Source organism: Piliocolobus tephrosceles, chromosome 12, assembly GCF_002776525.5.
Source record: "Piliocolobus tephrosceles isolate RC106 chromosome 12, ASM277652v3, whole genome shotgun sequence".
Lineage (NCBI taxonomy): Eukaryota > Metazoa > Chordata > Mammalia > Primates > Cercopithecidae > Piliocolobus > Piliocolobus tephrosceles.
Genome location: NC_045445.1, coordinates 2,989,439 through 3,010,232, shown reverse-complemented (window position 1 = coordinate 3,010,232; position 20,794 = coordinate 2,989,439). Strand labels below are relative to the sequence as shown.

Below are 20,794 nucleotides of genomic sequence, written 5' to 3'. Positions count from 1 at the left end.
TCCTTCCTTCCTTCCTCTCTCTTTCTTTTCTTTTCTTTTCTTTCTTGCTTTCTTTTCTTTCTTGCACAAACTGGAGTGCAGTGGCGCAATCTCGGCTTACTGCAATCTCTGCCTCCCTGGTTCCAGTGATTCTCCTGTCTCAGCCTCCTGAGTAGCTGGGACTACAGGCGTGCACGGCACCATGCCTAATTAATTTTTGTATTTTTAGTAGAGATGGAGTTTCACCATTTTCTGGTCAGGCTGGTCTCAAACTCCTGACCTCAGGTGATCTGCCCACCTCAGCCTCCCAAAGTGTTGGGATTACAGGCATGAGCCACTGCGATAGCCTAAATTATTGATTTATATCCCAACTGTTTGCCAAAAGGATTAGGTGACATATTATAAATGCACAATAAGACACTGAAAACATAAATAGAAAGCTGTATACCACATCACAGGAGAGAAGCATATGTGCTTAACAGCTAGGCTTCCAGTGTGCCTGTACTTGACTGGCAATAGTGACGCTGAACTTCCTGGCAGCCTAGGCAAAAAGGAGGGCTCAATGGATTCCGCAGTTCACGTGTCTTGCAACCAGTTAGTCATAAAACCAGAGCTTCTGCTTGGGGAGGGGAGCAGTGGGGTGATTGCTCCCAGATGTGGACAGCTCAGCAAGGGCTCCAGAATGTGTGTATGAGTGGGCGTGTGTGTTGTGGGGAGGGACAGAGGGAGCAGTGTGCTGTGACCACGGTTTAGGTACTGTCTGGAGAGCTCCTTAGCAGGAGAAAGGCTTTCGGACAATAGCTCACATTAGGGGCAACTCTTCTAGTTGGCATCTCAGTGTTGGTCATCTAAATTCATGTCTTGGTACTCTACTACTATAGGCTTTAATGCAAAGAGAGAAGAGAGGCCTGATTCCAGAACATTCCAGGTATCTTGCCTCTTTGTCTGGTGAAGATGAACACTGGGTCACCTGGGTTTGGGTCTTCTGGATATGCCTGGGAATATGAAGAATGCAGCATTGTTGTGCATGGAGGATGAGACCCTGTAGAAGATGTGTCCATTGAAGATTGCTATAGGCTAGTCCCAGCAAGGCAGTGACTTTTGAGATGGTTGATGCTGTGTTAAGCTTTGTTTTCAGGGAACATGCTTGTCATTGGAGATATCTGTGACTCACCACTGTGATCAAAATTAGTTGTGAATTCTGGTCCTGCCACTGTCACTGTTGATTTGCTTAACCTTGTCTGAGCACGTCTCTCTGGGCTTTATGTCCTCATCTATCTCTGAGGTCCTTTCCAACTGGAAGTTGCAAAGATTCATTGAGGGGAGCAAGGAAGGAGGAGCCTCAGCCTGTAGGAGCTTTCCTTTCTTAAAGAAAAAGGTCAACCCCTGGTTCTTATAGATGCTCAGAACATGTTCTTGGGGGAAAATGCTTAAAGGTTTGCTTTGGGCCCTGCTGGGCCTGGGGAGGTCTCTGGAGAAGAACTTGGGGCAGAATCAGAAGCAGCAGAAGCTATGGGTGGCTGCATGGAGGACGATGTGCCCCACAAGGTGCTGCTTCAACCTTTTGACCAGGCCAGTGGGAAGGGGGCACATCCCAGAGCCAAGAGGGTTCCTGTAAATTTCTAGATGTGATTTCACTGCAACTTTGCTTTTCTCTTACTCCAGAGAAGTGAGACCCTGGACCTGAGGAAGCATCATGGCAGGTGAGTTTTTCCAGATCCGGGCAGAGCCGTGGAGGGTCATGCTTAGGGGTTCATGAGTCAGGTTTCAAGTCCTTTCCAGCTTCCATGCCCCCCACCCCCCAAGTGGCCCTGTAGCCATTTTCCAAATAGCTGAGTAGCAGTTTTGCCCTCTCAACACTTTGGCTCCCTTCTGGAGCATATGTCACTTGTAGATGTGTACCTACTCAGACTTGCTTGAGTGACACTAATGTGACAGGCCATAGGACCTGGGGAAGGGTGCTTGCCCACTGGCAAAGACATGCCAGCTTGGGCATCCAGGGGGAGTTGCTTTACATGGGAACCAGGAAGTCCCACCTCTAGGTGAACAACAGGAGCAAATGTCACCTCTTCTTTCATCCTTCACAGTCTCAACTTAGGCTTATGTGGGTGCAGAGCTCAAGCTATTCTGGTCAGCCAGGTTGTAGCTGGGTCTCTCTCTCTGGAATAAGTACCTATGCGCAGCATCAAAAGACGGTATTGTAGGGGGAGTCTGTGCCCTGTCTGTAAAGGCTTAGACTCTCCATCTGAACCCTGCTACTTCCCATCCCCAGAGGCGCTCTTAGGCTCATGTATGCCCACTTGTCTGATCTAGCCCAGGCTGGCTTTGCATTACGCTTTCTTGAACAAGACTATTGATGCCAGACAACCTGGTGGCACAGGTGGATGTTCAGGTGGAGGAATGCCACCCTGGTAGAGTCTTCTAGGATTATCTGGTATTAGTTCTACCAGTATCAGCCTTAAAGAGGAATACATTCTCATTGCAAGGGCTCCAACTTTCACTTTTCAAGGTGATGCGAAAGATACTGGAGATTTAGTCACTGAAGATTGCCTACTCATAGTTCTTATTCTTTATTGTTCCTGTGCAACGTGCACTTTCCTTGCAGTTGGCTCCCATTTTCTTCCATGTAACCAGGGGCCTGAGCCTTGTCGGGGCCATGGTATTCTAGACAGGTGTATCATGGCAGCATAGAATGTCAGCCTTTCCATCCCTTTTACAAAGGGCTGGCCGTGTCCTTTGATCAGAAGCCTGGTGTCTTGCCTGCTCACTTGGCCTTGTTTCCCTGCATAATTATGCTTCAGTTGCTGGGCTGGGCCTGGTTTGAAGGAGCCCCTGGGCATCTCCCCATTCCAGGCCTCAGTAGGGCTCTCTCTTCAGTGTTTCTGGAGGCCAAGGATGCCCATTCGGTCCTGAAACGATTCCCTCGTGCCAATGAGTTCCTGGAGGAGCTGCGCCAGGGCACCATCGAGCGAGAGTGCATGGAGGAGATCTGCAGCTACGAGGAGGTCAAGGAAGTGTTTGAGAACAAAGAGAAAACGGCATGTACCACCCTCGGGCTGGTTCTGGGAGTAGAAGTAGCCTGAGGAATAACAAGAACAGGCCCTGGTAATGCAGACGAGTGAGAAGCAAGGAAAGCCACCCAGCCTAAGGCATAGCCACTAGGGCCATCAAGGAGCAGATAAAGTCCGTACAGTCCCATTGCCTGACTCTTTTGGGGTCCTCCTCACTTGGGAGCATTGTCCTTTGCCCTTGGTACATTCTGCTGCCTCTCTAGTAACTCTCTGAGACAAGTCAGATGGGGAAGGGTAGGAAGCACCAGACTTACTGAAGGTCTCTGAGCCCACCTGGAGCTTGAGCTTCTTGTAAGTACTCCTTTTTCTTTTGCAGATGGAGTTCTGGAAGGGGTACCCAAATGCAGTATACTCAGTCCGAGACCCCTCGCAGAGCTCAGATGCCATGTACGTGGTGGTACCCCTTCTGGGGGTGGCATTGCTGATTGTCATCGCCTTGTTCATCATCTGGAGGTGCCAGCTACAGAAAGCGACCCGTCACCACCCCTCCTATGCTCAGAACCGGTACCTAGCCAGTCGCGCCGGGCACACCCTCCCCCGGGTCATGGTGTACCGGGGTACCATGCATAGTCAAGGGGAGCCTTCTGGGCACCGAGAGGCAGTGAGCAGCCCCCAGGTGGTGGTAGGGCCCAGCCGGGGGGGCAGGACCACAGTCCGGCTCGAGAGCACTCTCTACCTCCCTGAGCTCTCTCTCTCCAGACTGTCCAGCACCACCCCTCCCCCCTCCTACGAGGAGGTGACTGCGCCCCAAGAGAGCAGCAGTGAGGAGGCCAGCATGTCTTACAGCGACCCACCCCCAAAGTACGAGGAGATAGTGGCCGCCAACCCTGGCGCTGACAAATAGTGGGACGTTTATGCCCTGTCCTGGATGAACGCCTCTTTCCGAGGTCTCATATTTTCTTTTGAAATTTTTAAAGACTGTGCCACCACAAAACAGCCTTAGCCTCCTTGTTGCCAAATAATTCCCTAACTGCGGAGTTTTAGGAAGTCAGTTGTCACAGACAAGTGGGGAGGGTGGGGGTAGGGACCACTCATGAGTCAAAGCTCCCAGAAGAGCCAAAGGCCAAAGTGCCCAACTCTTTGGGATGACCCCCAAGCCTCCAACATCCTGTCTTTTCATCAGGAACCGGCTTCTCTTATGCCAAAGGAATCACCCCATTGAGTTGATTGTAACCAGAATGTCCAAAGGCCCGGCCTGGGGGCTGTGGGGCTGGCTGGAGGCCTGTCTGTGTCTGGAGCCCTAGGCCACAGGGGTAAGGGAGGGAAGCCAGCCTTTCAGCACCCCTTTCCCTCCACAGTTCTGTGCTTTCTGTCCTTGCTTATATTTGGAGGACAGGGACAAGGATTGAGCAAAAACAAAGTGAAACAAATCATGACAAATAAATAATGAACACAATAGAACAAAACTCTAGCACCCGGGCCGTTCCTAGGAGGCCAAGGGAAATTCATCGCACGGATCTGTGATGCCCACCTGCCCCAAAACCTGTCCCCACATTCCTGGAAGGAGGACAGGGTGTGTGAAGGATGAGGGCCAGAGGGCTGGGTGGCAGAGTTTCCTCATCCACATTGACCAAGGGGCCCACGTGGACTCTGCCATTCAGTTTCTAGTGTGCTTGTCTCTCCAGACATGTGGACCAGCTGTGTTCAAACCACTACCCACTGGCATGAGCCTACTTTTTGTGAACGGTGCATTGAAATTGAACTTCAGATTGAGAATTTCTCCTTAATGATGGTGCCAATCTCGGGAGAAGATCCTAAAGTGTCCCTTTTAAAACACTTGTGGAGAAGCCCGTGGCCTGGAGTCAAAGGCCCATTTGGGGTTTGCTCTGCTGTTGCCAGGTGCCAGTCTGTTTTCAGTGAGGCTTTGGACAGCAGTAGGGCAGAAGGCACCTGCCCTTTAACTGTCAGTGACCATGCTAGACACTGTTGATACCGCCTCCCCCTACTTCCGTCTCCATCCTCGACCTCAACACCAAACCATTTCTCCTCTGTGGTGCTTTAAAAACTGTAGCAAATTTTTGTGTGGTGCAAGAATACATGGCCTGGGTCTATTGGCAATCACAGCAGTTTAAAACTCACTGAGTTGACAAGCTTCTTTCTATCAAAATATCTCTCTAAGGTAGACATTGGGACTCATTCCTTGAATGCAGCCCTGCCTTCAGGCCACAGAGGACTTCTGGAGGCTGCTATAGCCCTGAGGACTTGCCCTGGGACATGCTTTCAGTGAGAAGGCTTGTGTCCCTATCCCAGTGAGGCCACCAGCTTGGACCACTCGACCCTGTGGCTGGGGTTTTCCATCCTTACCCCTACCTCACAGGCCTGTTGGAGGCTGACTGAGCAAATGCCTGTGAAGTGCTTGAAGTGCCAGGAAGCCAGTGAGGTTTACCTTAGGAAGAGTCTTCTAGAAAGGTGTAGGTTGTAAGGCAGCAGTCTTAGCTGAGGCCCTCATATGCCTCTGATGTTGAGTCTCCACTTGGGGAGTCAATCTCCCGTCAGTTGACCCTTTCCATCCTCTCGTCCTGCAGAGCTCCCTGATGCCAGAGATGCTAAGCAGGTGACATTCTACCTTTCATTCCTTTGTCTTTTCCTCCCATGGGCCTTCAACATTGCACTCCTGCCCTTCGTCACAAAGGGGTTTTTGGCTTAGAAGGCCCCTGCTTTTTCCATGTTGGGGGACCTGGGGAAACCTGAAGCTCGGGGCTAGCCCTGGCTCTCCCAATATTTCTTCAAGTAGGTGCCAGAGTGTGACCTGGGAGCAGGTGAGAAGAAACTTATCCTAAGTCTACTCAGTTAGCACAGAGCTGGGCATGAGCTCCGCTGATCAGAGCCAAAGGGAACTTGCCAAGAAATGCCCGCTGCCTTTGGCATCTGAGTTGCAGCTGGGTGGTAATGGGAGAGAGCAGGAAGAAGCCCAAGGCCTGGCCCATGGAGAGCAGCATGTGTCCTTCAGGGACTGAGGACAGGCCGTGGGAAGAGTCACAGGTGGTTGCTTTAAGGCCTGTGGTGTTCGGTTCAGATGCTTCATGATGTTCTGCCAGGTGGGGTTGCACCATGGTCTCTGGGATGGTTTTTGCAGCACATTGTAGAAAAAAGACTGTACAGCACACAGTGGCATCACTCCTTGCGGTGCACACTTGGCTTTTACGAATGCCCTGTACATATCTTTTCGAACTCTGTCTTTGTGTGGAGGTGGATTTGATACAATGCTAACTCTTTCGTGGCTACATTTTTGTTGTTTTTGGACTGCTATGCGTGTGTGCGTGTATGTGTGTCTGTGTGTGTGTGTGTGTATCTAAGTGTGCACGTTGCCTTTTCTCACTGCTTATCTGAAACAATAGCCGGTGTGCAGCTATATTTGTACCAGGAGGGATCCGGTCTGAAAAGAGGAATGTCACCTCCCCTCCCAGGGCTGAGTAGCCTGATGACAGGACCCTGAGCAAGGAAAAGTGACATTAACTATTGGACGCCCAACCCCCAAAGTTGTTACCGTTTGCCTCCTTGAAAAAGGCTTTGGAAGAAGACAAAGCAGCTCCATTCTGCAGGCCTCCACCCTGTACAACCCCCGCTTACACGCCCTTTTGGCATGATGCCCCTGGCCCAGGCTCCTGTTCTGTGGGCGTCAGCAGCTGAAAGAAATCTGAGCACTCCTGGGCATGTTTTTTTGTTTTTTTTCTTTTTGTGGAAAGATGTATGACTATTGACTTTGGGTATGGCGGGGCTAGTTACTTAGATGTTTTTCATTTTTCAAAAAGAAGTCTTTAAAAAATTTCTTGAAATGTGACTGTCACTTGTTTTCAACCAAAAACTTTTTAAGATTTTTTAAAAGAAAAATCGAGATCCTGTCCCTCCCCCACTCCCCATTGCCTCTGGTTTTCAAAATGAAAGCACAAGTGCAAGAGTGGGGTGCACAGGTGCCTGGCGTGTGCACACCACCCGCACAGCTGCTTCGAGCCCTGGCTGATGGAGACGCAGTGCTGAGCAGTCAGCCCCGGGAGGTCTCTCTTTCAACTTCCAATCCCACTGCCATGAATGTGAATTCCTTAGGGTGCTTCCAGAAACAGGAGTCTGCCTGATCTGTCGGACATTGCCTTTTTGGTAGCCCGAATGTGAGGAATTCAGGACAGGAAAGTGTCTTTTTGTCAAGTAGTCAGAGCCCAATGTTTCCCCTCTGCCAGTGGGTGGAGCATCACAACCCCCAGCCGGAGCTGATCTTTTGACAACCAAATGACATCCCATGAGAAGGAAGAAAAAAAAGTTCAACACTGCCTCTAGATTGCTATTTTGTCCGAGAGAGAGAGATCGTGGAGAGAGTCTCACTCACGGAGGCTCTGTCTTTCTAGGAGTATGCATGTGTGCTGTCTCATGTGTGGACACTCACAGTCGAGGCTGAGATGGATATCTTGGCATAGCTGCTGGTCTAGGTGGCTTTTCAGCTTGACAAGTAATGAAGCTCCATTTCAGGACTTCACTGATTCAGAAACAAGCACAGCCCCCCACCCCCCTGCCACGGAACTCTACTGATACTAATCACTACAATTAGCGAATTTAAAAGTACAGTAATCAGACTGCTTGCAACTATAGTAAAAGTCCATTAATTTGAAGCCCACTACTTCAGAACTTCGAGAAAATCACAACTCAAGACAATTCACAGTAGCTGTGATTCTGGCTACATAAAAATATTTGAAATATTCTTCCCTTTAGCCAATGTTCAGGGTCTTTTGTGTAAGAGAAATCCAGTTTAAAATGAGTACCCTTTTCAAAGAAAAGGCTCAAGATATTAAGGATCCCTTCACCGTGCCTTCAGCTTTGCGGTTCAGCACTTCTTGTATGTACAGGGTGATCTCTTGTTCTCTCTCCATTGCAGGGATGTTGGATATTGCAGCCTTTCACTCTACTCCTTTATTTATCCTGTGAATAACATAGTTTGTGAACTGGACTGCAATTTAAACTAATACACGTGATGTATCTTTCTAAATATTCTGTAAACCCGATGCTTCACTGTCAGACTGGCCGCTCTATCATTCGCCTCCAAATATTCAAACGTGGGAGCTTTTCCTTTCAGACTGTGGGCAGCGAATCTCTCTCTAGCAAGAATTTCTCTGACAAACATACCCAAATAGCACACCCTCTCAAGCTCAATGCCTCAACAGTTGTTTCACTATACTGACATCTGACTGCTGAACAGTGCCTGCCCTTTACCCACTCCCAGCCTTCAGATTTTCAGGATTGGGACAAATCCCTCAGCTGCTTTTGCCTCTCAATCCATCTCCCCTCACAGATGCCACTTTCCCAGGCCTGAACACGTCTGCTATTTCGTTCTGACATTGTGAATTTGTGACAGTGGAAACCCTGATATGTGCAACTGAGCTTATAGAAATAATTACCGTGAAATTGATTAATTTTGGTACCACTTTAAACTGTGCTTGTATTCATGTGTTGACCCTTGTCAGCTGGGAAATCTGTGTATTCAGTAATATGTCAGCATTTCACTGGAGCCTGGGAACAACAGACAAACTTGCTTCTGATTTCTCTCTCTCTCTTTCTTTTCATAATTGTTGAGTTTGGCTATTACATTTTGTCTCCTTCTTTACAAGAAAACAATAATAATAAAGAGCAAATGGCATCCACTTGAATCCTGTCCTCATCTATCTTGGATCCCTACTGACTCCCAAACTTCCAAGGTGTATGGGTGGTTGTGGGTCAGACTGTAGGTAAGGAAGTAGCCCAAACCAGTCCAGGAGCAGGAAGCAGATATGTCCTGGGTCCTAAAGTTTGTCCCCAGTGTGTAAAATGATCTCCTGACCCGTCCTTCTGGGATGAGGTTAGTAAGATCTGTCACAAATCACAGCTAGAAACTTCCTAGTCACATTATCCCTGCTTACTAACAGAGGTATCCCTTGCTGGAAGGAAGCCCTGCTTGGTTTCAAAGCTGGGAGAGGAGTGGAAGGTGTATAGTACTCACGCTTTGCCCTGGCTGGGCTTCCTGAGTTTTAAGGATGGCAAGGGTCAGGGATTGTTCAGAGGGCAATAATGCCCAGTTTCTGCATAGAGGAAACATGGCCTTAGCCCTCAGAGATTCCCAGCTGTGGGTATGCAGAGAGATATAGCCACGGGAAGTCGCAAGTGCTAGTTGTGCCAACTCCAAGTAATGAAAGTAATCTGTCCTTTAATCGGGAAGACCCTGGAAGTGTTGGGACAATGGCAGTGAAATTTGGGACCTTCTTAGAAGACCGAATATGGAGCCCACATGCCATGAATGGCAGCCAGAGGCCTTGGGGAGATGGGGCTTGAGTGATGCTTACCTTCTGGGGATGCTGGAAAGTCAAAGGAAGGCCCTTCAGGCACACAGATGGGGTCATATTCTGAATATGGGTTTTGAACTTTAGGCTCTTTTGCCAGAGACAAATGTAGGGTCCCAGTTTGCACATGCAAGGAAGCTAATACATGAAGGATGCCCTGGGCTTCCAAAGTTCCCCTTATGCACCATACAGTGGACTGGGCCTCCCTTGCTAATCTAGCCACAGGTTCTGGGGCCAAGACACTTGCTTGTAGACGATGAGGGCAAGTCAGGGGCAGGTACTTAATGGGGTGATGGTGGAGGGAGACAGTTCTACCCCCAGAGACAGGGGATCAGGTGAAAGGCAGACCCTGTGCCTCAAGGGTGTAGCTTGGGAAGGTGGGGTCCCTCTCCTTGCCCTCTCCCCAGCCTCCCATCCTGCACCAGTGCCACTCCCTCATAGTAGCTGGCCTGAGGCTATAAGGAGTGACAGGATGGAAGGGCAGTGGGGAAGATGCCTGAATTGTGATTATAAACGATCATAGCCAGCATTTATTGAGCACTTAGTGTATGCCAAGCCTTGTACATGCACTGACTGACACAATCCTCTCTAGAAACTTGTGATATGGGGTTTATAACTAACCCTCGTTTATAGCAGAGGGAAGCAAAGCCAGCAAAGGCATGTCATTTGACGAAGATCTCACAGAAAGGAAGTCCTGGCTCCATCATGTGAATCCAGGTCTGTCCTGATGTCCCCACCCCAGGCCATGCACCTAGCACTGCTGGTCCCTTTTGGGGAAGGGTGACTTTGCATTGGTTTTGTGTTGACTATAGATCCCTCCAAAATGCCCCCTTCCTCTCCCTGCCCTATTGGTAACCCCATTTGGGCAGGGACCATGTATAACTTTTCTCACCACTTCTGCCCTAGAACACAGCACAGTGCCTGGATCACAGTAAGTGTTCAATTTTTAAAAACTTGTTGACTGATTGTGTTCTACAATTGGAGCCCAAGCTCCATGCATTAGTTTGCTTGGGCTGCCAAAACAAAATATTACAGGCTGGGGGGTTTAAACCACAGAAGAATTTCTCAAGGTTCTAGAGGCTGGAAGTCTGAGATCAAGGTGCTGGCAGGGTTGATTTCTTTTGAGACTTATTTACTTGGCTTGCCGATGGCCATCTTTTCCCTGTGGCTTCACAGTATCTTCCCTCTGTTCTTTTCAGTGCTCCCAATCTCCTCTTCCTTATAAGGATGCCAGTCAGATTGGATTAGGTCCTACCCTATTGACCTCATTTCCACTTAATTACTCCTTAATTACTCCTACAGTCACATGTTGAGGTCCTGGGGGTTTACAACTTCAACATATGAATTTTGGCTCATAATACCCCACTCATGGCAGGAAGGACAAATTTTGACTCATAATACTCCACTCATGGCAGGAAGACTCTTTCTTGCTCCTTCCTCCAACCTAAGCGCATCATGCACATTCTGGAAAATCTTGAAGGGTGAACATCACAGCTTCTCTGAGATGCTGGCAAATACAGAGGGGCACCTTGTCAGTCTCCAACCAGGCCCCAAAGCAGTTTCTTCCCTGCCACGCTGGACAGACTTGGGACAGCTGCCAAAAGTCTCCACAGGGCAGGTGAGTTGGGAAAGGAGAAGTGGGCTTCAGAATGCTTCTTCCAGGATTCGTCTGTGGGAAGTGATGTGAGAACCCAAAGCCTGAAGAATAGACACAATGTTTGTGCCCCATAGGTTGTTTTTATAGGCAAAATATATTGTTTTGGGGAATCACAAGACCGCCAGATCCAATGACATTAACTTTCAGCATTTTCTCTGAAGAGCTCAAACTGCGTGATGGGTTCAGTTTCACTAGGATTTCTGAGCTATAAAAATAGAGACTGGGTAACATTTCATATCAGGCTGATTGCATGGGATCACAGGAGCCCAGAGGATGGGCCAATTGGTGGTGGCACTGCTGGGTCCTTGGGCTGATAAGACATATAGGGGTGGGTGCTGGCAGAGCATGATGCTCCACAAGCTGGGGCATGCAGGTCCTGGCTGCCTGGAGCTCTGGGCATAGCTGGGTTGGGGAAACATCAGAACAGCTGTAGCAATGGTGCATGATGAACTTTATGCTAGGGGAAGTCCAGAGGGCCGAGGCTGGGGGCTTCTAGAGAAAGTCTCCCTGAGGAAGCCATGGCCAACCAAAGTGAAGGATGGGTAAGAATCAGCCAAGCAAAGACCATGCAAGACAGTTCAGACAGGCAGAGGGGCAACACGTGAAGAGGCCTGGAGTTTAGCAAGTCCATCGTGGTTTTAAGGAAACAGAAGACAGGGTAGCATGAGGATAAAGACCTGTGCAAGATGAGATTTGCAAGATACATGGAGGCGAGCCCATGTTAGGCCCTTTAGGCAGCATTCGGAGCTGTAGTCTTTACCCTAGTGATAAGGGGAGGTCACCAAGGGGTGTCTTAAGGAGCAAGAGGGCATGGCCAGGCATGCTTTGCCAGCCATGTGGAAAACAGGCTGCGGGAGCTGAAGAATAAGAGAAGTCAGGGAGGTCAGGTTATTGCCATCGCCCAGGCAAGAGACAGCAATAGGGTGGATGAGGCTGATGACAGAAGAGACAGAGAGAAATAGACTGTTGAGGAGGTTTTTACTCAAACTTTGATAGGCACAAGACCATCTGATTGTTTAGAATGCAGATCTCCAGATCCCACCCTCAGAGTCTGATACCTTGAGTCCAGGGTTGGGCCAGGCGTGTGCATTGTGGCCAGATCACTCAGTTGATTCTTCTGCAGGGGATCTTTGCATCACATTGGAAGAAACACTGAATTCTCTATTCAGGAGGTAGAACCATGCATGGTGACTGATTGCATTGGGAAGGGGTAGCAAGTAATTCCAGATGACTCTCAGGTTTAGGGGCTCAGATAGTAGAGTAGATGGTAGGACCATTCCCTGGGAAGGGTCACAGTTGAGGAGGAGAAGGTTTAGGGGAGCAAAAGACCACAGGTTTGAGTTGACGTGTTGCATATGTGGTGTATAGTGCATTTGAGTGTAGTTGAGGAGGGAGGCCTAGGCTGCAGCAGAAGAGATCAGAATTGCTTGAGGTCTCAGAAAGACAACAAGTGGTCTTGAGTGTGGACCCAATGGCCCAGGAGGGAGGCCAGACAGGTGGGAGGAAAAGCACTGGAGTATGGAGCCCTGAAAACTAAAGAACTAGAGTGTTTCTAGAAGGAGATAGTAGACAATGATGTGAAATGCTTTCAAGAAGCCAAGAAAGATGACAGCCAAAGTGAATTCATTGTATGGAGCCATCAGGGGGTCATTGGTGACCTTGGCAAGGGGTGGTTTCAGTTTCATAGTGACTGAAGAAGCCAGACTAGAATGAGCAGTGGGATGCCTGGGAGGCAACAAGTGGAGACAGTGCATATGATGGAGGCAACACTTTCCAGGAGTTGAGAGTTTAGTGGCATAAGACAAGATGCTAAGGGGGGATTGTTTTGTTTTCTAACATTCAGGTCATTCCAATCCAACCACTATTTAGTAATCTTCTAATATGCTGGGCAGCATGCTAAGTGCTGAGGGGCCAGCAAACAAAGCAGACAAGGTCTCTGTTGATCTCTGTCTTCTAAGAGTGAAGGGCAGGTCAGAGTAGAATAGGAGCTGGAGGATGTTTTCTGAAATTCTCTGGAGCCACCTTCTCCTTGGGACTTCCTCTTGGTCTAGCGAGGACCCTGGAGTGTTAATGTGATGACCTTGGTTCATCACTGCATCAGTGAACTGGGTCATATCTCAGCCCTCTCTTCCCACCACTGTCCAGCTTTTCCATCTGTAAAATGGGGGCATAGTGGGAATAGTGTCCACTTCATAGATGAGAACACCTGTCATTAGCTTCCTGTCTGGAAAAAAAAAAAAAAAAAAAAAACCCATTCAGCTTCTCAGGGCTGTGCTTCCCACCTTGGGCCTTCTTTCCTCCTCTCCAACATCTTTCTCCAGCTTGGAGGGGCAGCTGCTCCTTGTGTTTTCAGCAGGTAATTGTCTGAGGTTTTGTACCACATTTTCTACTTCTTCCTTTGGCCTCTGATTCTCGTGATTTTTAGATACACATCACAATTCAGCCATTCAGCACAGAAACAATTAAAAGCAGATGCATTTTGATCTGAGGAGTCACCACACAGCCGAGGCCAAGGATTTTGTGAGGTCACCTTGCTTAACCACCCTTCCTGAGGATCAGGAAAGAGACTCTTTCCCACCAGCTCCAAGGGATCTCTGGACACAAGAGCAAAGTGCCCTAGCCTCTCAGCTGGGGGCAGGGTGACACTGGGCCACATTGTGACAGACAGGCAGGAAACAAACTCCTCTGTGTCTCTGAAACTTCTGCAGCTTTTGGGGGAAGGATTTCTTGGGCCAGTGAAGAGAAAAGGAGAAGGCGGAAGAAGGAGCAGGCAGTTACAGCAGCTGGCTGCGCTAGGAGGCTCATTTCCCCCATTTCTGGGTGCTGTTCTTTGTCGCGTGCAGGGTGGTCCTGAGTTGTTTCTAGGGCAGTCAACCAACAACAATTACCCTGAGCTCTTTGCAGCTCCACCTGAGCTGCTGAGGGAGCCTTCCCTTCTCGGGGGGAATCTTGAGGTGCTGTTCTGAAGGGACTCAGGGCACAGCAGGATGGTCTCCGGACCCCTAAGCCTGGAGGACTGGGCTGTTTGGGAACCACTTAGCATCTCAGCAACTGCAGTCCTACCTGTTGGTTTGAAAGCCAAGGCTGACTCTATGTCTGCGTCTTTAACTTCCTTCTGCTGAAGCGGCTCCTCCCCCACCCCCAAGACTGTACCAGAGTTTCCACCCATGTAGGGAAAACGTTTCTACTGATCTGAGCCCACTTGGGAGGTAGCGAGCTGCCCCAGGAGGTGTGCAGTCAGAGGCTGCAGAGGCTGGGGACATTGCTTGGGACAGATCTCCCTTGGGCCCCTCCTTCTTAGGTTTGCCAAGCTCTAGTGAGCACCCACCACACTCCCAGACAGGCAGAGAGCAGCAGGGTTAAGGGCATGACCACCACATAAACAGCTGCCTGCTATTGTCCCCACAGACAGATGGACTTCCTTCCTATCCATTTGATTCTCTGTTCACTAGAGCATGAACTTCGTGAGGACAGGGACCTCATCTCCATCCCCAGTGTCTAGCACACAGTCAATCTTGATTCAAGACAGAAAGCTGGAAATCAACGTGGCCCTGTCCCCATGGGGGTGGGTCCTAAGGGCTGCCCTAAGTTGCCCTGATACTTTTAATTTCCCTCTCTCTGCTCACAAGGTGGCCTTCCTTCCCTGGGCTAGCTATGGTCCCTGCAGTTTGACCCCGTGTCCTTCTGTCTGTCATCCCTGCCTCTTTAAGGAGAGGCGGGAGAGATACAAGACTCTGCTAGTCCCCTTTCCCCTTCCTCCCTGGTGTAGGGAGGGCTTTGGGGCTCCAGGGATGACCTCAGTACCAGCTGCTTCCAGGAGCAGGAAGGAGAATTGTTTACGGGTCCATAAGGTTCATTAACAAGCCAAGAGGAAGCTCTCAGCTGCCTGGAAGATCCAGGTGCACCCATTTGCTTGGGTTTGGGGCTGTAGCTGCCTGAGACTGGGCTCTGAGCAGGACTGGGAGATAGGAAGTCATCACACCCAATGGCTTTTTTACTTTCTTTCAAGACTTTGGCTTGAACGACCTCTTCCATAAAGCCCCAATATAAGATAAGAAAGTGGTAAGAGCTGAGCTGCTCTAGATGAAGAACAGCTAGAGTTTGCCTTGAAGCCCAGGCAGCCCCCACAAATCTCCCTAAAATTTCCATGTGAAGATGGGAAACTGAGGCTCCAAGCAGGTGAAACAACTTGCCTAAGATATCCCAATGGCAGGACTCTGAGTCACTCACAGATGTGCTGACTTTGGGCTGGGTTCCTGCCATCTCCTGCTGCAGCTTGCAAGGGAGGTGGGAACATGGGGCAGACAGAGCTGCGACCCTGAGCCGCTGGGAACTGGAGCAGAGTGCTCAGCTGACTGAACATCTGGAAGAAGCTAATGGTTGGCAGGCACTGTTGGAGGCAGGTGATCAGGCTGGCTGGGGGCAGGCAGAGAAGACAGACAGACACAAGGGCAGACGGGCGGGTAGGTAGGCAGCAGCCTGAGTTGGACACCTTCTCCGTGGGTGGCTGGGTGCCCTCTAGGTTTCAGCAAAAGCTTGGATGCAATTAACTGGATTTGTTTGGTCCCCAGTGGAGGCTCTGGGTTCACGATCCTCCTTAGGGAAAAAGATGATACGTTTTCTTTGGAGATACTTAGCTTGAAAGGAGGGAGAGTTTTTGTCTTCTTCTTTTCTGTTAATAAAATAGCTCTTATTTTAATAAAGATCCAAACCCTCCAGCAGACAGTTAATGGGAAAGAAATACAGAAAATCAATAAACATGTGAAAAATTGCTCAAGATTATTCATAATTAAGGCAATATAAATCAAAGCAACAATGAGATATCATTTTTCACCCATTATGCCTTTTAAATAGGTGCGTAACATTTCTGTTGATCAGACTGGGAAGAAACACGGACTTTCTTCTCCTAGGTGAGGCCTCACTTTGTACAGCCTCTTTGGAGGCTCCTTTCACAATATTGGTCCATATAGGCCAAAATAATCAACACACATACCCTAGAACCCCACAATTCCACTTCTAGGCACCCACTGTGCAAACACATTTACATATGTGTGCAGAGAGACATGTTCAGGAACGCTCAGTGCTACATTGTTTCTAACGTAAAAAAGCTCTAGACACTGAAAATATCCATGAGCAAGTCAATAAAGGAGCAAGGGGAGGCAGCTGTGTAGGGAAATGCTATGCTGGGCTGAAAAGAAATGAGGTAGATTTGTTCTGACACGGAGAGATCCCCAAGGCACCTAGTTCACTTGAAAAAAATAAGTTGCACAATGGCACACATCTCAGATTTGTAAGATCTCATTTATGTAAAACACTGCACATTGAAAACAGACAGTCACACATACAAGCCAGGTATGTTATGGACCCTTCCTTCCCCTATGAAGAAGCATCTGTCGAACCTCTGGGTGAGCAGGGCCTTCCACTGGAGTGTTAGGGCTCTGCAGTCTGTTGTGTGCAATTGGCCATGTGCCATCTTCCTGGACCCAGGCACCGTGTAAGACTTGAAAGATCTCCCTCTGTATCGCAGGTGCTCTAGTCCTTTGGGTCCCTGAGGTTAGCACCCAGACTTTGGGGTAGGGGGCTTTTCAGAATGGTTGGAGTACGAATTTAGGGCCATTTCAAAAGGAGATTACCATGTAAATTACAATTATGAAATTATAATTAGCTAACATGCTAAGAGACAAATTCAAAGGCACATTAAACTCTCTGTCACCTCCAAGTTGTCCTTGGCACTCAATCCAAGAGGGGAAGGCACGCTAAGGGGGTGAGATGCTGGGGTTTCTGAGTGGCCTTGGGGGTTCAGGGATTGGGAAGGAATTCTCCCACCCTCTTTGCTTGGCTTTAGGTGGTGGATTCTTATGCCACCAGGGGGCAGTGCCTCCACATGCACCTGGACCCTGTGCTCCTGTGCCCAAGAAGCCCCACCAGGGTCCGTTGATAACTAGACAGAAATCTGGCCTCCATAGCCTGAGGCCCTGTGGCAAGCCAGTGCCTACACTACTGTAGCTTTGCTGACTTCTGAGTGCTCCTCACAATCCAGCCACCCTGTAGGGAGGCTTGTCCATGGTGGAGACTGACACCAAAAGAAGGGAGAAACTTGCTCGAGGTAAAATCTTGAGGTCATAGTGAGATAAGATTGTCAGATAGAATACAGGACATGCAGCTAAATTTCAATGTTAGATCAACCCGTGAATCATTTTTTTAGTGTAAGTATGTCCCAAAGGTTAGTGTACAAGAGAGAATACTTACACTACAAATGTAGTATAAGTACAGATGTGTTGTTTATCTGAAATTTAAATGTACTTCGTATCTGTATTTTCATTTGCTCAATCTGGCAACCTTGGCTGGGCTTCCCAGGCTCCTGAATCCCACTAAGCTGAGCACACTCAGCAGTTTCTCTGCTCCCAAGGTGGCCCTCCAGAAAGCTCAAATTTCATCGCAGCTGCTCCACTAGATCTGGGAAGGGCTTCTTTGGGGCCTCCAGGAATGCAGGCAGGGCCTATATCAGCTCTGCTTCCCAAGAGCTCAGCCCCAGCGCTGGACAGGTGAGGTGGGGGCAGGGGACAGGCAGCCTCAGACCATGCTGCCCTGTCTCAGCTAGTTCTGACTCCTTCCTTTCCACTCCCTCTCCTTCCCTCCTTCCTTCCTTCCTTCCTTCCTTCCTCCCTTCCTTCCTTCCTTCCTTCCTTCCTTCCTTCCTTCCTTCCTTCTTTCCTCCCTTCCTCTTTTCCTCCTTCCTTCCTCCTCTTCCTCCCACCTGGCCCAGGGGCTCTGAGGGAAGAAGAGGCTATTTCTAAAAGGAACCTTTTATAAACCTGTCCTGATTCCTTTCACAAATAGCTTCCTATTCCCCCAGGGGCTCTGGGGTCGTTTCCTAGAATGAAGGGTTCACATAGGTCGTTGTAGCAATCAGTGTTTTCCAGAGAAACAGAACTGATAGGAGGTATATATGTATGTAGGTATGTATCTGCATATGCACAAGTCTATATAAATTTATTTTAAGAAATTAACTTATGCGATTGTGGGGCTGACAAGTCTGAAATGTGCAGGGCAGCCTGGCAGGCTGGCAACTCAAAGAAGAGTTGATACTGCAGTCCTGGGGTAGAATTACCCCTACTTTGGGAAACCTCAGTCTTTGCTCTTCAGGCCTCTCAGCTGATTGTGTGAGGCCAACCCACATGATTGAGGATGTGTCTCTACTTCAAGTCCACTGGTTGTAGATGCCAACCACAGCTACAAAATGCCTCCACAGCAACACCTAGACTAGTGTTTGAAGGAGTCACTGGGGACTAGAACCTGGTCAGGTGACACATAAACCTGACCATCACAGTGGTCTAATCAGTAGGGAAGCTGAGGGAGAATTGGGACTTAAAAGGTGCAAGGCCTGAGGCCGCTGGGAGTTCTAGTGGCTGCAGTCAGGTCCCACCTCTCTTACCCTTCTCTCCCTTTGTTCTCATGGCTCCTGCCTAGTCTGACCTACAAAAAGGCTACCTCCCATGTCTGGGGACTCTGGATGGGGGAGGTAGGATATGCTCTCCAGAGAGTCCCTTCTGAAGGTCTGGTATGGCCTGGATTGCTAGGACCTAGCTCTGCTGTAGCCACTGCCTGGCTCTTGGACCCTGTGCAAATCCCTGTTTCTTCACAGAAATGATGGAGGGTGGACCCCACCCTTCCCCCCATGGGCTAAATATGGAGATTCACGAGCCAGAGCAGTTCTCACAGTCAAAGGCACGGAATTGTATCTCTTCTCTTAAGTTGCTTACAGAGTAGCAGAGGAGAAGGCCACAGACCTAGCCAACAAGATACAATAGAAACAGAAAGTGCTGAGTCCAAGGCCTCAGCCTAGAGAGGGAGTCTTGCTCCACCCCCAGGTCTGACTATATCTTCCTTGAGCTTCTGTTCCAGGAAGAGGTGATTTTCTGAGCGTGACTCCTCTGTTCCTGGCACCCTGTACATCCTTAGCCATAGCTTACAAGTGAACAGCTGGTTGTGATGGCAGGAGGCCCTCCCAACACCAAGGCAGAGATGGAAATGTCCCTGACAGAAGAACTGAATCATGGACGCCAAGGGCAAAACCAAGAGCACCTGGTGATAGCGGGTGAGGATCCCCTAAAATACCCCTAGGCTACAGCCAACTGTGTAGATACGTGTCTGTACCTGTGCATGTGTGTGTTGGGAAAGGTGCATGTGTGCATGGAAGTGTTTGCACATCTGTGTATTGGGCGGGCTTTGAGGATTTGTGGGTTGATGGTAAGGGATCTAGGAGAAAAGGGATAGATGATGTGAGCATTTTGCCCTGGGAGGGAGGAGGATGGGAACAACATGCGTGGTCCCTCTGTCTTCCCCGTGTCCAAGCCACCACAGTGTCTGTTGCAAAATACTCAGAGGGCTCAAATTATGAGACCAGAGATCAATTCTCTCTCCCAACCCTCGAATTCATTTTCCTGCCATTTGGAGGAAAATCCAAACTCCATGATCTATAAGGTTGTATCAGCTTCCTCAAAACATTTCATGCTATGATATAGGCAGAAAATACCATTTCTATAGCACACAAAGGGATCCAGATCACATTGCATTTATGTTTGTTCTTACAACGCTCCATGCCTGCTTCTTCCCCAAAGACCTTGCATTTGCTGTTTCCTCTGTCTGGAATGCTCTTTCCCTCAATTTCCCAGGGCTGGGTCCTTTATTTCTTTCAGGTGTCTGCCTCAATTGTTGACTCCTACTTTTCTAGGAGGAGCCCTTTCCTTACACTGTGTTACCCTGTTTTGATCATTTATGGAGCCTGCATCTCTCTGTCTGCATTTGCAAGGATAGACCTTCTGTTTTATACCTGTCATTCACCCTTATACACAAACAGATGGTCAGTTCCTTGATAGCTGGAATCTTGTTCTTGGTCATTGCTCTCTAGGTTACTGGAGAGTAACCTAGTCTCGAGCTGAGCCCTCAGGAAATTCTTGTTTAACTTTTGAACAGATGAACAAACTGAGACCTGGGATCAGCTGGTGGACAGTGGTTAATGGGTGCTGAGTAATTCCCAAGAAAGCTGGGGACTCTGTCTTCTTTTTGGTGTGTTTTGTGCCCAAGAAGCCCTGGTACAACTTCTATGGGTGCTCCTGGGGTCTCTGTTCTTCTCTCTAGAAATGATGGAGCATGGATCTCGGTCCCTGGGTGCCTCCCAGAAGAGGCAGAAGTTGGAACAAAAAGCTGCTGGCTCTGCTTCAGCCAAACGAGTTTGGAATATGACTGCCACCCGATCCAAGAAAATGGTACTGCATGGGGTCCTCAGCACATGGTGGCCAGGTTGGGGTTGGGAGTACTGGTTGTAGGGGCTGTAGCCTGACCAGGTCAGGCAGGGCTAGACATTGACTTGTGAGGAGGAGGAAGCTCCTGTCTTCCAAGCTGGCAAATGAGGACAGAAAGGCCAGGGTCATCCTTTCCTATGCTTGGGATGCAACCTTGGGAGTTCAGAATGCCTGAAACAAATATTGCATGGGGAGTACATAAATATTTCACTCTGTAAATCCATTGTGTGAAATAACGCTTTCCTGTATTTAAAATTGTGTGTGTGGTGCGTGTGTGTGTGTATACACACAATAACTCAGGTGAGGCTCCTATGCTTTCTGGCTGTTAAAAAATCCAGTCAAGTGGCCTGGCATGGAGGCTCATGCCTGTAATCTCAGCACTCTGGCAGGAAGAGGTGGGCGGATCACTTGAGGCCAGGAGTTGGAGAACAGTCTGGCCAGCATGGTGAAACCCTGTCTCTACTAAAAATACAAAAATTAGCT

The 20,794-nt window shown here is 49.0% G+C and overlaps 2 protein-coding genes across 2 annotated transcripts in view; both read left to right on the top strand.

Moving 5' to 3' along the window:
- Positions 1-1,168: 1,168 nt before the first annotated feature.
- On the top strand, positions 1,169-4,452 carry PRRG3 (proline rich and Gla domain 3). The gene is made up of 4 exons (XM_023202277.1): positions 1,169-1,527; positions 1,645-1,682; positions 2,857-3,017; positions 3,367-4,452. Exons 2-4 carry the CDS (start codon positions 1,676-1,678, stop codon positions 3,892-3,894), a joined length of 696 nt encoding a protein of 231 aa, XP_023058045.1. The 5' UTR covers positions 1,169-1,527; positions 1,645-1,675; the 3' UTR covers positions 3,895-4,452.
- A 14,434-nt stretch (positions 4,453-18,886) lies between these two features.
- Positions 18,887-20,794, top strand: part of FATE1 (fetal and adult testis expressed 1) — a 7,193-nt gene continuing 5,285 nt past the window's right edge. Inside the window, exons 1-2 of the mRNA XM_023202280.2 lie at positions 18,887-19,104; positions 20,148-20,275. Of these exons, the coding sequence (XP_023058048.1) occupies positions 18,999-19,104; positions 20,148-20,275 (234 nt within the window). The 5' untranslated portion in view covers positions 18,887-18,998. The remainder of the gene's footprint in view (positions 19,105-20,147; positions 20,276-20,794) is intronic.